Source organism: Elaeis guineensis, chromosome 1 (genome assembly GCF_000442705.2).
Source record: "Elaeis guineensis isolate ETL-2024a chromosome 1, EG11, whole genome shotgun sequence".
Lineage (NCBI taxonomy): Eukaryota > Viridiplantae > Streptophyta > Magnoliopsida > Arecales > Arecaceae > Elaeis > Elaeis guineensis.
In genome coordinates, this window is record NC_025993.2 from 169,537,459 (window position 1) to 169,554,908 (window position 17,450).

Sequence of the window (17,450 nt, forward strand, 5' to 3'; positions counted from 1 at the left end):
TATATGACATCAGAATTCCCACTCCATGCAATATCACAGTTTTTTTAAAAAATTTTAGTTGATAAAGAGCAGTTTCACACCAACATTAACGAAATCTTCATTATAGAAAGGGATCATCACAATTTAATTATAAAAGCTGCTGCTGCTTTTTTTTTTTTTTTGCTCTCCTTTGAATCAACTACCAGGAAAATGCAAGGCCTTCTGGAAAGCAAACTGTGCTTTCTCAGATCACATCCATGGATTTACCATATAAACCAGACTATAAAAAAAAAATTGTGACAAGAGGAGAAAAGATAAAAAAATTCGAACACGAACGCATCCTTCCTTAGCTCGCTAAAAGCTGTCTCCCCGCATCGTCAGGAGTCACTAACCGGATCGCCGAGCACTGCCATCCCCACCGCCGGCGACGACCTTGGCGACCTCGCTAGGGGTAGTGTTGGGCTTGGACTTGGCGAAGAGGGTGAAGTAGCCGAGCGTGGCCACCATGAGGAATCCTCCCACGGCCATGGCCGCCGGGCACTTGGGCAGGCTCCGCCGCTGATGCAGCACATCGCCGGTCTGCGGCCTCGGTGGCTGCTTCGACTCCCCCGCCGCGTGGCTCGTCATCTCTCTCTCGGAGTGGATCAGGAACTGGAGAGAAAGGTTTGCTTGCGTGCCGAGAACCCGGTCATCTTAAACCATGCTGTTTGACCTCTTCTTCGTGACATTTGGTTTTGTCATAGGAATTGAGCATGAATAATACGAGATCTCCACCCGACCCGCATTGTGACGCGGCCTCTTCTTCTCCAGACGCACGGCGTAAAACGACGTAAATATCGAGAGAAAGAGACGGCATTTGCGCCCAATCCATGCAGATTCGGTCTTCTTGCCTACAAGTAGTAGAGCCAGACCTTGTCTCCAGGTTGCGCCTCACCACAAACATGCCAGTTCATGGAACTCTTATGATTTCATTGTGGTTATACAAAAATCTTTAGATCCTGCCTTTATACGTGACTTAATTATTTTAAAATTTTTAAATTTTTAAAAATTTTTATTTTTATCCTAAACTTCGATTTATTGTAATCAAATCATCTAATTCTTAAAATGTTATAATTATTTTTCAGCTTGTTAACTTATTTAATTACGGTCGGAATGGAAACGGTTACGTGCTATCATGTAATGTTTAATGGATACTGATATAATACAAAATTATTAGACATGAGCTCTTTTTTTCTTTCTTTTTCTTAAAATTTTTGTTTCTTCCTTCCCTCCACCACCTCGATCCTACACCACCACTAGAACCTCCATCTATATCACCACTGGCTCTCCTAACTCTCTGTTATGCTTACCACTACTATCAAGATTATCTTTACTATGCCATCAAATCTGTCACTACCACTACCTTCGAAGCCGTCACCATCCTATTTAGGTCTACCATCCTATTTAGGTCTTGATAGAGTTTTCAAATCCTAAAAGTTTTGACGTTTGTTATTTTTGAAAAACTTGCAAAGAACACCATTTATATGATTGTTAAAGACTATGCTCTTTACTCTTTTTTTTTTTTTTTTTTTTTGCTTTCCTATCTTCTTCTGTATTCATTGTCTATAATTTAATTAGAGCATGTGGAAGGATTTTAAGGTACGGAAAGTAGTGGATTTATAGTTCAACTGTTATTTACTAAGCCTCTTGTGCTTTTCAATTTTATCAAATTTATCCTTTTTGATCTTGTAATCTATCCTTTTGACTTATGACAAATTTTTTTTTGATGGGAATAGGAGGTAGCTGGATGCTATCCGCTGCTTATTTTTAAAACTGAGTCCAATAAGTTACGGATCTTAGGCCCATACCAAATAACAACAAATAGAGTTTAGGCCCTTCCAGATTTACGAAAGTTGTGTTGAGGAAAAATATTGGCTTTTGAGTTTTTGTTGACCATAGGTCTCCATCAGTAGATCACTGAGCACTAAAAGGACCACTAGCCTGAAGTAAAGTTTGTTTCTGTCTTCTATGTTTTCTGCAGATTAAGCTTCACAGGACCTTAGCCCATGTTTCTGGACTTATTTTGTGCTATAAATTTAGTGGATGAACTTAAATTTTTTTTTTAATTCATAATTTTTCTTCTTTTTTCTTCAAAATTTCTATCATCTTACCATAGTTAAGTGAAATCAAAATCCCATTATTACCAATGTACCTTTTTTAATTTTTTTTTTCAAAATTAAAATTTATTGTTTGAAGACTCCCATTGACCACAAAGATCCAACCCGGAGCATTTGACACCAAAATCCTTTTCAAAACTTTTTTACAAACTTTGTGCCATATATCAATGGTAGTGGCAGCGATGGATGATGGAAGAGATAGTGATGGTGGGTTTGATGGCATGGTGGAGGTAGTCTTGATGGCGGTGATAGGCATGATAGAGGGTTTGAAGCATATAGTGGTGTAGATGAAGATGCTAATGATAGTATGAGGAGGTGGTAAAGGAGGAAAATAAGAAACAAAAATTTTAAAAAAGAGAAAAGAAAGAAGGAGTCCACATCAGTATCCATTAAACTTAAACATCATATGATAGTGCATAAGCATTTTTGTCACTATCGTTAAATAAGTTAATTAGAAAAATAATTATAATATTTTAAAAGTTAGATGTTTCGGTTGTGATAAATTAAAGTTTATGGTAAAAATGAAAACTTCCTTAGAGTTTAAGATTTTTAAAATAATTAAACCTCCATATAATTAAAAAGTTTGAGTTATTTAGGAAAGGGTTATCTCTACTATGTCTCTATATAACCGACAAATTGTGCTTGGCCATCGACAATTTTATGTAAGGTGGTTGGATAGCAAAATAAGTTATTTGGGACAAATAATGGATGCCTGATTTTTACAGATTACAACTTGAACGGTGATACTGGAAGAAATCAAAATTATTAAAACTACTCTATTGCATTATAGAAGTCAGAGAGATGCATATAGAACGGATGGACCGTTTAGGTGAGTCGAGGAAAAGATACTGCATATCAGTTATCACGCCCCGAACCCAACATCCGGATCGGATACGTGATGGCCGCACACTCCTTAGAGTAAGCCCTAAAGAATATGCAAGGCCAAAATAAATCATTACAATCTTAACATCCATAACAATTAATTTCAACAATAATTCGTAAAACCTTGCATAATTACAAATTAATTTTCTTCAATCATCTGATCAGGTACTATGACACTCTATCTATCCATCTGCTCACCCATAAATCTAAGCCATAGCCAATCATGAACGTCCTGTAACTCTGAGAAGAAAAAGAAAGATGAAGAGGTGTGAGCTTTACAGCCCAATAAGAATTTCTATATCACACTGATATAGTAATATAGTCTGAAAATAAGGATAAGCAATAAAATATAAAATCTCATATTCAATGTCCAGAATAATGCAAACATTCATAAATTTTCTGTCTTGTTAAAATAGATGCATCATCATATGTTAACAGATGAAACACTTTTATTCAACAATTATTTCATGTCTTATCTTTCATTTCTCCTTTCATAATCACATGATTCTTAGCAGTTTCTTTCCGGCTCTGGACTATCCAAGTCTATACCTCAGTCATTATCCGGATCGAATCCACTTAAAAAGTCTTTCAAGACTGTCCCAGGATGAGCTCCTGGCTGGCTGTCCCACGTACGAAAGCCCGTGAGAGACTGTCCCAGGCATAAGCTCCTGGCAGGCTGTCTCAGGCATGAGCTCCTGGCCGGCTGATTCACCTATAAGCCAGTGGGGGCTGTCCCAGGCATAAGCTCCTGGTGAGCTGTTCCACATGACAAGGCTAGTCCATACTATATATCTCTTTCTTTTCATTTAATCATTATGTATTGATTTCATCAAATCAATTCCGACTTGTATTATGATCAACTCAGATATGTCATATCTATATAATCATGCTATCAATCTCTGATACATATTGTTGGTGCAAAAATTCGCTCGCGCCGGAGAAGCTGGAGTCAAGGGAGTCGCGGTCACCGTCGGGACCTGCAAAAGAAGTCTAAACCGGAGGTGGGGTTGCTCCGGCAAGACCCTCCGACGCTTAAGTCAGTTCTCTGCCTCAACAAGAATGGAGCACTCGAACGGAAATTTTAGCAGAGTTTCTAGGTAAAAACAAGAGCTTATGGAATAACGTATCTGGGGTTCCCCTTTTATAGATGGAGGGGACAACAGATTGATAGTGACGCCTGAAACCGTCTGGTCGTGGGTTGCCCAGAATCAAGAGAAATTTATTACGGAGGGTAGTGGAGCGGGATCGTGGCTATCGCCGTGGTTCGCCATGTGGAATCAGTTACGGGGAGTGGAGCAGCGTCCGCTGTCGTGACTCGTCAGGGAGTGGTGGAATCGCACAGAATCCGCCGTAGGGAGTGGAGCAGAGTCATGGCCGTTAATACGGCCTGTCAGGGAGTAATGGAGCTACGCAGGGTCCGCCGCAGGGAGTGGAGCAGAGTCGTGGCCATTAATATGGCCTGTCAGGGAGTAATGGAGCTACGCAGGGTCTGCCGCAGGGAGTGGAGCAGAGTCGTGGCCGTTAATACGGCCTGTCAGGGAGTAATGGAGCTACGCAGGGTCCGTCGCAGTGAGTGGAACAGAGTCGTGGCCGTTAATACGGCCTGTCAGGGGGTCCAGACTTATCGGCCGAAGTTCGGTTGGAGTCGGTGGCGAGGTCTGGTACCCGTAGGAGTTTGGGCGAGGTCTTCCCGCAGTCGGAATAGAAGACGGAGTCTGACTCTCGTAGAAGTCCGGACGTAGTCTACTTGCAGTTGAGGTCGTAGGTGGAGTCCGGCTCCCGTAGGGGCCCGGACGGAGTCTTCCTGCAATTGAAATCAAAGGCGAAGTCCGGCTCCTGTAGGAGTCCGGACAAGACTTACCAGCAGTTGAAGTTGGTGATGGAGCCCGGCTCCCGTAGGAGCCCGGGCGGAGTCCTCCTTGCAGTAGAAGTCGTGGACGGAGCCCGGCCCCCGTAGGAGTCCGAGCGGAGTCTTCCTTGCAGTAGGAGTCGTGGACGAAGCTCGGCCCCCGTAGGAGTTCGGGCGGAGTCTTCCTTGCAGTAGGAGTCGTGGACGGAGCCCGGCTCCCGTAGGAGTCCGGACGGAGTCTTCCTTGCAGTAGGAGTCGTGGACGGAGTCCGGCTCCCATAGGAGTCCGGGCGGAGTCTTCCTTGCAGTAGGAGTCGTGGACGGAGCCCGGCTCCCGTAGGAGTCCGGGCGGAGTCTTCCTTGCAGTAGAAGTCGTGGATGGAGCCCGGCTCCCGTAGGAGTCCGGGCGGAGTCCTCCTTGCAGTAGGAGTCGTGGACGGAGCGACGGGAGTTCACCAACAGTAGTCGAAAGTACAGAGGGTCGATCCCGCCAAGAACTTCGGCTGAGGGAATTTTATACCCAACACATATATATTGATATAACATACTCATGCTCAAAATCAAATAACAGTATCTCAGATATAATAAATTCATCGATCTCAAATCCGACAATGCAAAACCAATAATGCAAGACCAACAGTAAAATAGCACATATATAATAGTGATCATGTACAGGGATTCTTACCTTTATCAGTGACTGATCCAAGCACAGAAATCAATTTTCTTTTTTGATTTATGAATTTCTTTAACAAAATATTTCACTCGATATCATATGTGGACAATCATCTCTTCATGACCCTGATCAATATAAAAATCACATATAAAGAAATTACCGATAATCGATCCTAATAACACAAATCGAGGATCTCTTTCAGAATTAACCAAAATTAGGGTTTATCTAAGTATCTGGATCCTCCACTGATCCATAAGACTTATAGAGAGAGAAAATTCATGAAGAGAGAGAAAATTCTAAAGAGAGAAAGTAGAGAGAGAAAGTGGAGAGAGAAACTTTCGTATCCTTTCGATGAGGCACTCATGATCGAGATCATCAGAGGTCCTATCAGGGTGACTCAATATGAATCAAGTGTTACAAATTTCAAATAGGATCGAACTGGGATCAGATCTACCGCACGAATTTCGGAGCAATCTCAAATCATCATATTTTTATTTCAAATTTATTCTAGGATCTGTGATGTAATCAGAGAGAGAGTAGAGAAAGATTCTAGAGAGATAAAATCCACAAAAAGAGAGAAAGATCTAGAGAGAGAAAATAGAGAGAGAATCTAGAGAGAGAAATTGGAGAAAGAAGGTAGAGAGAGGAGAGAGAAAATTTTTCTCTCTTCTTTTTTTTTTATTTTATTTTATTTTTTATTTTTCTCTTTCTCTTTTTCTTTTTTTTTTCTTTTTCTTTTTTCTTTTTCTTTTCTTTTTCTTTTTCCTTTTTCTTTTCTTTTCTTCTTCTTCTTCCTTCTTCTTTTCCCGTGGGTTCCTTTGGGGCAAAACAGGGGCATCGTCCCCCTCCATCTCCTCTCACCCTTAAGCGATCAAGGAGGGCCGACTCCGGCCACCCTCCGACAGCAGCCGACGGCAATGCATCCACAGCCCCGGTGACAGCCCCAACGGTGGCTGTTGCCGATGGCACACGGGGGAGAAAAAAAAACAAAATGTAAACAGGGGTGTCCCTGTTTGAGCCCGAACCGGCATCTCGCCGGCTTCCAAGCACCCAAAGGCCGGAGAGATTAATCCGAAAGGGAGGAAGAAGGAACGTATCTTATTCCGGCGGTCAAAAACAGCTCCGGCGGCCCTTCTCTTCTGATCAACCCTCACGGCGCTCTCTTTTGCCAAAAATCCTTCAAATCCCTTGAATTTCTTTGAAGTTTTGTTGTAAGATTCTAACGGAGGAAAGGGAGGTCTTTATAGAGGAGGTTTTCTACCCTAGCCGGACTCCTCGAGTCTGATTTCGCCGGAAATGGGAAGGAAGAAGACTCCGGTTCGGAGTCTTCTTCCTCCTCTGTTATTTTTTTATTTTTTTATTTTTTTAAATCTTGGTTATTACACCAGTATTTGCGTTTGGCCTGCGGTGCGAAAGTAAAGGAAGCGATTTAGCAGTCGCCGACTGAACCGTTTCAAAAAAAAAATCTGTTGTTCTCTCGCTATTAGCATCTAATAATAAAGATAAAAATAGTTTTTTTTTTTCTTTAGTGTCCTAACCAATTCATGGTCTTCTCATTAGTCCATGCATCCGTTTCCATCGTGCTACTAGAAATTTTTGTCCAGTCCTATTCTCTTTGCTCCCCGCATCCATGCCGTGTGTCACACCAATCCTCCTACTTAAGTAACAACACATTTTTTATCCTCTCCAAAAGACCAAGACTAAAGAAGAAGAAGAAGAAGAAACTATGACTACTCTCTCTTTCTTCGGAGAGCATCGGATACAAAATTTGCTTGAACTAAAAATCCAAAATAGCAAGTATGTTTCGCCCATCTGCGCTAAAAGATGAAAACCACCAGCACTCACCACACATTCCATTCATAGCGATCACATGCTTGCCTTCCCTTCGCTCTATTTCCTCTTCACACCATTCATGAATTATAAATCTGCTAGTGAAAGGAAAAAAAAAAAAAAGATAAAAAATCACCAGGATCTCTCTTCATCTTTCTGGAATGATGGGAATGAAAAAAATGGAGCGCAAAGAAGAAATTTCAAACTGCTTGGGTTCTGTTAATTATGGTTATATGGTCGAGGATTTGAGAAGACTGGAAGAAGAGAATTTTGCCAGACCAAGTTAGGGCCCCTTTCTTTAGCCTCTTCCTCCCCTGTCTTGTGCTCGTTCCTTGTACATAATTTCATACTCTTGTTATATGGATAGTTGGGAAATCCCTATCTTTTGTGCGCAAAAATTAGATGAAGCCCAGAGACGTTTTCATAAGCAAAACAATCATGAAAATATTTGGAAGCAATGCTCAAAACAATGAGGACAACATATAAATTGTATACCATCAATAGAAGAAACATCACAAGCAGTCTCGGCTATGTATCATAGGAACATGAAACCTCAAACCTATATAAATAAAATGAAACAAATCCAATCCCCTTCCCCAAAAATAACCAAAATTCATATCAAGCAATCCCTCAAAGAATCATTCCCACCAAACCCATGAGAGCCAGAGCACACACCAAGCCCCCTTTAATCCCCACCGCCAACTTCTGACTGCCGCTCATCGGAGCCATCGCCGGACCATCGTACTCCACAGGGGAAGGTGCAGGGGAGATCCCACCAAACTGGCGGTGCCTCTCCGACATCACGACGACGATCAGCTTCTCCCCTTTCTCGCAGGCCCCCTCTGCTCCACTGATGAAATAGTACGGCCCAGACTGTGGGAGCCTCACCACCGTGTTCCCATCCTTGTGCTCGGCGATCGGGCTCGATGTGTTGCAGCTCAGGTAGTCCTTCCTCGTCACCTCCAGCACCGAATCCTTCTGGCCGTCATACTTCCAGACTGGGTCAAGAAGAGTTAAAAATGTTAGCTTTGGTCTTGAAGCTTTATGGTAGAGGAGAAAGCAGAGGAGAGGATTGAAATTTACCAAGGGAATCCCCGACTTGGAAGCGGTTTGCCTCAGCCCACTGGTTGAGGGTATCTGATTTAGACGAGGGGATTTTCCATGCTTCGGTGTTGCCTCCAACCAAGAAGTCTTTAGCTTCAGAACTGCTGATGATGAGAAGAAGCGTATGGAAGAGGAGGGTACAGGAGAGCAGCGAGGCCATGGATTAGTAGCAAAAGGAGGGAGAGAGAAGGCTTAATTAAAGGACTTTGGTGGCTTTTGGATGGTGACCTGAGGTTGGGGAGAGACGAAGGCATTAGGCTCTATTTAAATTGGGGGAAAGGGCAAACTAGCCGTTGGAAAAGAATCAAAGATTGGGCAGCTTGGTCACGGTCTTCGTTGCAAAAGCAGGAGGCTCACATTTTTGGGCTGCTTTGCGGCAGCCGTTTCCAATGGGGACCACCCTTTTTTGTCGGGGCCATAACGGTCGGGAATTCGGCAGCTTTTAATTTTTGCTTTTATTTTTTATTTTAATTTTTGTTTAAGATTCAGCCTCTCATCACCGACCCGGTCTCGTTCTGACTCTGAAATACGAAGGCCCAAAAAAAAGAACAAAGCTTTGAATGCTCTTCATATTTTACTCTAAGTCTGTAAAGAAAATAAAAATAAAATTATAAATAAATTATAATTATCACTCACAAAATTTGAATAATTATAAATTTTTATCTAAAATTTTAAAAATATATTCCACTACTTAATTTTTGCTATATGCATGCCATATAAACCTCTATCAATATCTTTCTATTAAATAAACTAATGGGCTTACTAACATTATTATTATCTAATCTATTTGAATCTTAAATTATTTTTTATTTTTTATTTTAATAAATTTTTTTATTTTTTTAAATTTTAACTTTCTCCATTTGGCCAGGGAGTCATGTACATATTTTCGAAATATAGATGGAATTATATAATTATTCAAACCTCGAGAGCGGCCTGAATAATTTATTCTAAAATTATATATAACTTATTTAATTATTAATTTTGAGAAAAAATTGATTTTTTAAAAAAATATTACTTATTTAGATTCTTGAATAGTTTTGTTCATGGATCGTAGTTCTACCCTTACGGAAAAATAGAACTCGTCGTCCTTCGATGGATCACCCCCTGGACAGATCGGCAAAGTACTTTCTACGTTAAGATCCATAAAATATGATCTGATCTACCAATTCAATCCATATTTAATCTACCATAAATAGATTTGAATTTAAGCTAAACGAATTCAAATTATAAACAAATCGATCTATTTAATATATTTAATATTTAAATCAAATTTGTATTTCAAATATCTGATCCGTTTAATATTCAGATCGATTTGAGCCAGATAACTTATTTAATCTATTTAATCTATTTAAAATCTGCTTAACCTATTTAAAACTTACTTAATCTATTTCTGATATATTTAATTCGATATATTTAATTTATATAATATATTTGATCTATTTAATCTAATTTAATTTATTTAATAAATAAATAAATAAGTCAGATCAGATTATCTGTCTAATAAGTATGTCAAATTCAGATTTAAATTTTTGATCTATTTAATAAACAGATCGAATTTAAATTGATAATTTTTTGATCCGACTTGCATCGATCCGATCCATATTCAATCTGACCCAATTACCACCCCCACTCAACATGCATAGCAATTAGTGGATGATCCAACCGTGCATACTAAACATCTTTTGAAGATGCAATATATACTTAGACTGTTACCGGTTTCATATTTGGGTACAAGGAAAATTTTGTTGGGAGACCTCTGAATACGTGTCATTGTATTAAGAAATAAAAACCAAAAAATATCTGACTATTTCTGTGCAAAACAGTTATTAAGTTGATTTATATTAAAAATTTGAATTTATAAAATTTGATTTGTTTCATTTTTTGGGATATATGGAAAGGAAAAGAAGGTGGTGCTTTCTTTTTCATGCATGATAACTTTGTTTCACCAAATAATTCTCCAGTTATGCATGATAATGAAATGAAACAAGAACTGGTTGGTTGCTCACAACTTTTTTCAAGAAATAGTCTGGAAAGAAAATAACATTGCTGCTAATGTTTTGTAATTCAGGTTATGTTTTGCTTTTGCCATATTTCTCTTGAGGACAGAAAAATAAGTGTCGGAGGGATAAAGTTATGGCTATTGCAATGATTATCAATTAGATGTTATAATTGGAAAAAAAAAAATCCTTTACCGGAGTGCCATTCATAAAGTAAAATACATCATACCAAATATCAATAGAGTAAAAGATACCCTATTCAACTAGGATAGAGATTTAAGTTCAATGATAAAATCGTAGCGTGGCTTTTACGATAGCACATCAATTACAGCACCCTCCTCCCGCCCGGGAAAAGCCCAACCCTAAATACACACGTACCCTCATGAAGGCAGAATTGAACCTAGATCACAAGTTTTCCAACACCTGTCAGAAAAGATTGCAAGTTTCACAAATAATGCATGGGAGACAGGTGCTAACTGAGATCTTTTTTTTAAATGGTTGGAATCAATTACAAAGTAACTTGGAGGCTCTTCGAGCCACCCAGGATTGCATATTTCTTTCTTTTCCAACAAAAGATTGCAAGTTTCCTCAAACAAGGGAGATGAGTGTTTTTTTCTTTTTCGAGAAAAATATTGTAACCTAGAATCTCACCGAAGAATACTAGCCAAAAAATATTATTTTGATTCCTTACTTTATATTAGCATCCACAATCTACTTAGTCCATCAGTGTAGAACTAAACACATGCTCATATGGAATAACACACACTCCCACCCTTTAAGCTCCGATGTCATCATCCAGCCACAGATCTAAAGTCTATTTAAACTCAATCACAAATATTACAATCATTATCAGACACACGATGACCAACCCATGGATAACCCAAATGGTGCCATGTTGCTATATTCCCTGATCTACATGGACTATGAACAGAGTCTCCTCTTATCCTATTTATAAAGACTTAAGATCTCATCCAAAAAAAACTAATAAAAAAATATTATTTGATTTTCTGATACTATATAAATGCCCAAAATCCAATGTAGGACTACAAGCATGACTACATAGGTTCTCATAGCAGCTTTAACAAATGATGCAGGGGAAATTGGTGCTTACTGGGATTTTTTTCTTTTTTTTCAGGGTCGGTGCCCACTATAAAACAACTCATAGGCTCAGCACGCAAGCAAGCAAGCCTAAAGAATCCCCACAAGCTAACCAATAAGTAAATAAAAATGAAAACAAGAAAAAGCGAAGAATCTCCATAATAGGTATTGTTGAGAGTAACAAAGATTCTAATTCATTAATCAATGCACACCTCATGACATAAACAAAACACCGAATTAATTAACAATGCCACATTGCGGATTGTGAAGGAAACAAGGAAATATGACATCAATTGGAAATTGTTCTTTACCCTTGCAAAGATGAAGACCGTAAGATAGTATGAAGTCATGAAACTTTGATTGGCGAATACTGAAATTCAGCATTAAATGCCTCAATTCAATTACGGAGAAACTTACCATTCAATACATGTTGCTGAACAACTTCCTCACGGAAAAATAACTTATCAGGCATTTGCTTCAGTATCCAAGGAACATTGTCATAATGGATGCAACTTCAAGAAATGAATTCGGGAAAGAAAGAATAGGAAATGCAGTTACTACCAGAAAAGGGTACATTGAAGAATGAACAAATTGATGAAGCCATCTAAAGGAATCCAAGCAGAAAGGATGAAGAGGGATTACTTCTAGAGCATCATAAAATAGTAAAGGAAAAAACTAAAGTATGGAAAAATAAGACTAGAAATGTAATAAGATAAAGAATGCAAGACAATAAAGCAAACAAGATGGATAACAGAGGTCAACATTTAGATGAATGCCTAGCTATAATTATGATCAATAAGATGAGAAATGAGTTTATTAGGAGAGGCAACAGAGCAGCACCAAGTGAAATAAAATGGTAGATAACAAATAGAGATTGTATGTGCCGAACATCAATTAAGATAATACCAACATTCAAGGGGGCATTTGTAAAGAAAGGCAACTGAATCCATGTCAAAGAGTTGAGGAGAGGACATGGATGGAAGTCAAGAAAACAATTGGAACAACTGCACAGGCACTTGGAATACACGGACGCAAAAAGAAAATCATTCTGAAAAATTAGAACAATGACATCGGTTTTGATCGTTATAGTTCCACAATTTTCATGGAAAATAGTTTGGACAAGGTTATGATTATGCTTTTACTTCCAGAAGCCATATAATAATAAATATGCACACAGCCATTTCTTATGGTCAATCCTCAATATAAACATGAAACAACTGGAATATACCACCATTATGTGCAGATTACCAACTATGACAAATGCCATGACCTTATATCACTTTATTTCTTTGTAAGTTCACAAATTACAAACCTCCGATAACTAGATAGTATGCGAAAGAAATCACATGGTAGGTGCAAGAAATCAAGGGCTTAGGACCAAAATTACAAGCAAAATATTCAGCTTCAATAATGATGTTTCCACCATACACTAAAAATTAAGATGTACAAACTAAATGTAGTAGTCGCTTCATTAATTAAAAATTAAGGGGGAAAAAATCTAAATGTGCTCTCAAACAAAAACACTATATCTAAAGGACAAGGACAATTGGCATACATTCCAGTACAAAATCATGTAGACATTACTTCATATTGCTTGGTGAGTTCTTTCAACAGCTCAATTCAAAAAAAGGAAATCAGAAAAAAGAAAATCAACAAACAATCGGTACAATAATGCCTGTACTATATATACCGCTTAGTGAGTCCTTCCAATAACTGAGGTTAGACAATATAGCAAGAATAAACAAGCCCCATTCCTAAAATGGCATTGATGCATCAAACAAATATATATGTATAGGTAGACTTGCTATACTCGAGCGTATCTCCACTCAAATCCAGTCAAGTCTAGATCAGACGATGAGGATTCCATATTGATGATTCAAGCAGCTAGACGTGATAAACCTTTAAACTGCTTATACATCAGAAATCATGTGGTTTGGACTCATAACCTATACATCAAGTCAAAAAAAAAAAAATGCATTGTTTTGTACTATTTAAACTTCCAAATTTTCGACCATTTGATGCATACACTAAGGTCTCCCAATCACATGATTTTTTGTATGTAAAAAATTTAGAGATAGTAAATTATATCCAATGGCTCAGATCATCGATGTAGGATCTCCATTGTTCAATCTAGACCTGAACAGATCTGAGTAGAGATCCACTCGAGTGTAGCCAAGCCAAGCTCTCTCTCTCTCTCTCTCTCTCTCTCTCTCTCTCTCTCTCTATATATATATATATATATATATATATATATATATATATTAACAAGGTCCAAAACAGTAACTCCCTAGAAGAACACACTGACACTTTGAAACTGTATATGCATGTATGTCTTAACAATTCAACTGACCAAAAAAATAAAATAAATAAATTAAAAATAACCATTGAAAAAATGTCTAGTTGGGATCACATGTTAAGATATCAGATAATACAAAGTGATTCAAAACCATTAGAAGACAACAATAGTTTATAAAACTAGATAAGTAACAAAAAATTAATTATAAAATAACAATAGCCAAAAAGAACAAACAAACAACAAATTCCATGATCCACTAATTAAATCAACAAGAGGGAAGAAAGTATTGCTTTTCTGTTGGAATGGTAAAATCATGAAGGTACCATCATGACAAAAAATGCTCTAAAGAGTCAAAGATGAAGAAAGCTTAAGGCATTCACTTTGGCACCGTTTGAGGCAGATGTCATTCCAATTGGGCACTTGGTGTTGGTTAACACAAACAGTCCGTGCACAAGCATCAGCACAAGCATCAAGCTCAGAAACACCACAAACAGTAACACATGTATCAGGAGTTGGGTCTTTAGAGAATGCGCCAACCTTCTTCAGCATCCTTTTTGAAGTACAGACTCTCTCACAGACAAAGATATCATCTGAGTTCTTCTCACGCCCTCGAGCACTCTTAAGCTTTTGTTCCTCAGCTCGTCTTCTCTTCACTCTAATGGCTTGCCCGGCTACAACAGCTGGAATGGCAGCCCCCAACAACGACCACCAAATATCCACCATTGCTGTAACAGTGCTTCAGCTGTTAATCCACTTCCACCTCGCCACTAATCAACGATAAGAAAAAGAAAACAAGGAATGTTATGCAAATTCAATTTTGCCTATCTTGCAGTGATTACACTACTATAATCCACTTGATTGGCATGGCGAAATAGGTTCTAAGAAAGTCGCTATTTGGAGAACTTAAGAAAGATCTGGAATTATCATTTGGATATAGTAATGACTAACAAAAGGAAACAAATGTGAGTTGAGATATATGTATTTGTAAGCGCATAGATATTTGGAAAGAAATACATTTAAATAATGAACACAAAATTCAGTTTCGCAATGTAGAAAGATTACAATCTTCAAACTACAACAAACAACAACATGATGAATTGGTAAATGTGGGATCGAACAAAATAGACGAAGAAAAATGCAAAGAAATGAGTTTCCTTTTTCAGTAAAACAAAACAATTCCATCAACCCTAAGGAATCATAATCACCAGCTTTCAATCGTAAAATTAAACAAAATCCGAAAGGTCGAAGAGCATATAAGTACAAGCCCATGAATTCAATTTCCTCGAAACTATCATTGCAACCTAAAGATGAGGCAATAAGGAAAGTATCTTGGTCAAAAAAAAAATCTTAGATCAAAATCATATAATACCACCGGCGCGTGAAAAAAATTACTAATTTTCGAATAAACCCGACAATGTCCTCAAGATGAAAGCGCTGCAATTTCGATTCAAAAAAATAGCCACTACAACTTTAAGTATTTTCACAGATATACGTATCAATTATTGGAAGAGATCAAATTCTTATATCTGGAAGCAAAATCACCTTGAATTAGAAATTCCTCGATTCGCTGATAGGATCAACCCACGAAAACTCAAGAAATCTGAAAAAAAAAAAAACGAAGGACTTCTGGAGGAGAGCAGCAGAACTAGGGCTTTTACCGTGTTTTTCGTTCATTGTCTCTTCTCTCTGTGATAGTAACGGGTCGGATTTACGAGAACGTTTACCCGGATCTGACTATAAACAGTTCAGCAGCATGCACCCAGCCCATAATTTTTCTGAATGGACCGCGGTAAGAGTAATTCTTTGTGCATTGCGGTGCAATGTTACTGTGCCACAGCTTTTTTTTTTTTTTCTCTTTCCTCAATTTTTCAGCAATGATAATATTAATTTTTTATAAATATATATTATTTAAAATATTATATAATTTTTATAAATATATATATTTTTTTATAAATATACATGATTTTTTTTTTGTTAACATACATAATTTTTATGAACATATAATATTCATAGGAAGCCATATATATTCGCAGAAGTCGTGTATATTCACAAGAAGTCATATGTATTTACGAGAAGTCATATAAAAATTATATATATTCATAAAAAATTATATATATTCATAAAAAATAATATATATTTATAAAAAATTATATATATTTATATATATTCATATATATGTTCACAAAAAATCATATATATTCACAGAAAGTTATATGACTTTTTGAACAGTATATATTCATAGGAAATCATATATATTCATAGAAAGTCACTTATAGGAAGTCATATAAAATATTAGAAAGTCATAAAGAGTATTTTTATCATTAAAAAATTAAAAAAAATAAAAAGCTGAACAGTATTAAATGTTCGTCCCATCTGAATGCGCTACGTGCCCCAATATTATAGAACGGTGTAATTGTTAAGATTTGACACCTCGAGATTCAGCCCATATTGAGCCGACAGCAAGGTTCGCGGCGAAAAACGGAGTCCAACGAGATCAAGATCACCCCAAACGGAGCTCGGATGGAGGAGATACGAGCTTTTGAAGTCGACACGAGACTCGAGGGGCGGAGGACCGCCGATGGCCGGCGGCGACGGCGCGTGGCCCAGGCGGGCGCATGGCCCAGCCCATGCGCGGGCCCGCGTGCGGGTGCAGCCCAGGCCAGCACGCGCGGGCTGGCCCGAGGCACCTTGCCTGGGCCTGTACCCCGATCCACAGTGGATCGGGCGGTCCATGGCAGATCGCGTGGGCATTTTTCACACGTTTCTCACGGTCCACGGCACTGTTCCGTGGATCGATCGCGATCGGACGGCCTAGGGAGTTCTCGATCTTGATCCGACAGTCCAGAGACTTGATTTGGGTTGATTAAAGAGTCCTAAACCTAATCTAAGTCATATTTAACCCTTTAAAAGGGCCTGTGAGGTACAGAAAGAGGGTGTGGTGGTCTTTTGGCCTAGTTTTCTCACAGAAACCTGCGGCGGCGTGAACCCGAGAAGGAACCCAAAGAGAAAGAGAAATTGGGTGTACGAGAGTTGAGGGTGAGATCTCCTCTTATAAAATTTCTTTTTTATAGTGAAGTTTGCATGCTCCGTGGAGGCGAGCCCATTTGTGGCTGATCCACGTATTTTGATTGTTTTGTTTTGTTTCTTCTTTCTTCCTACTGCATCGCGTGGTACTGAAAAGGTCTTGGGAGATGGTGTCCTAGCCAGACATCCACCCAACAAATGGTATCAGAGAAAGGTGGTACAAGGACGCAGATTGCAACGATGGTGAGCAAGACTGAAGATGGAGACTATAGGAACAATCAAGATGGAGATCAACAAGTTTGATGGTAAGAGCAATTTCTCCTTGTGGCAGGTAAGGGTGAAGGACGTGCTCATCCAACAGGAGTTGATCGATGCTCTCTTGTGCGATGAGAAGCCGACCATCATGGAGGTGCGGGATTGGAAACGGCTACAGATACAGACGGTGAGCACCATCCGCATGTACCTGACGGATGAGGTGGTGATCCATATGCTGAGCAAGACTTTTTCGACGGTACTGTGGTCGAAGCTCGAGGAGTTGTACATAGCAAAGTCTCTCACCAAC

At 38.7% G+C, this 17,450-nt stretch overlaps 2 protein-coding genes across 3 annotated transcripts; both read right to left on the reverse strand.

Annotated features, from left to right (window-relative positions):
• Positions 1-7,839: 7,839 nt before the first annotated feature.
• Positions 7,840-8,745, reverse strand: LOC105060170 (early nodulin-like protein 15). Its single transcript, XM_010943778.2, has 2 exons — positions 8,453-8,745; positions 7,840-8,367 (listed from the first exon to the last, which is right to left on the reverse strand). The coding sequence occupies exons 1-2, from the start codon at positions 8,631-8,633 to the stop codon at positions 8,000-8,002; spliced, it is 549 nt and encodes a 182-aa protein (XP_010942080.1). The 5' UTR covers positions 8,634-8,745; the 3' UTR covers positions 7,840-7,999.
• Positions 8,746-14,099: 5,354 nt separating this feature from the next.
• Positions 14,100-15,636, reverse strand: LOC105060169 (uncharacterized protein At5g64816). 2 transcript variants are annotated; one of them, XM_073250886.1, is made up of 2 exons: positions 15,523-15,636; positions 14,100-14,631 (listed from the first exon to the last, which is right to left on the reverse strand). In XM_073250886.1, the coding sequence occupies exon 2, from the start codon at positions 14,585-14,587 to the stop codon at positions 14,207-14,209; it is 381 nt and encodes a 126-aa protein (XP_073106987.1). In that variant the 5' UTR covers positions 14,588-14,631; positions 15,523-15,636; the 3' UTR covers positions 14,100-14,206. The 2 variants fall into 2 exon arrangements, with proteins under 2 accessions (XP_073106987.1, XP_073106986.1); XM_073250885.1 differs by having other exon boundaries at positions 15,407-15,543.
• Positions 15,637-17,450: the final 1,814 nt, after the last annotated feature.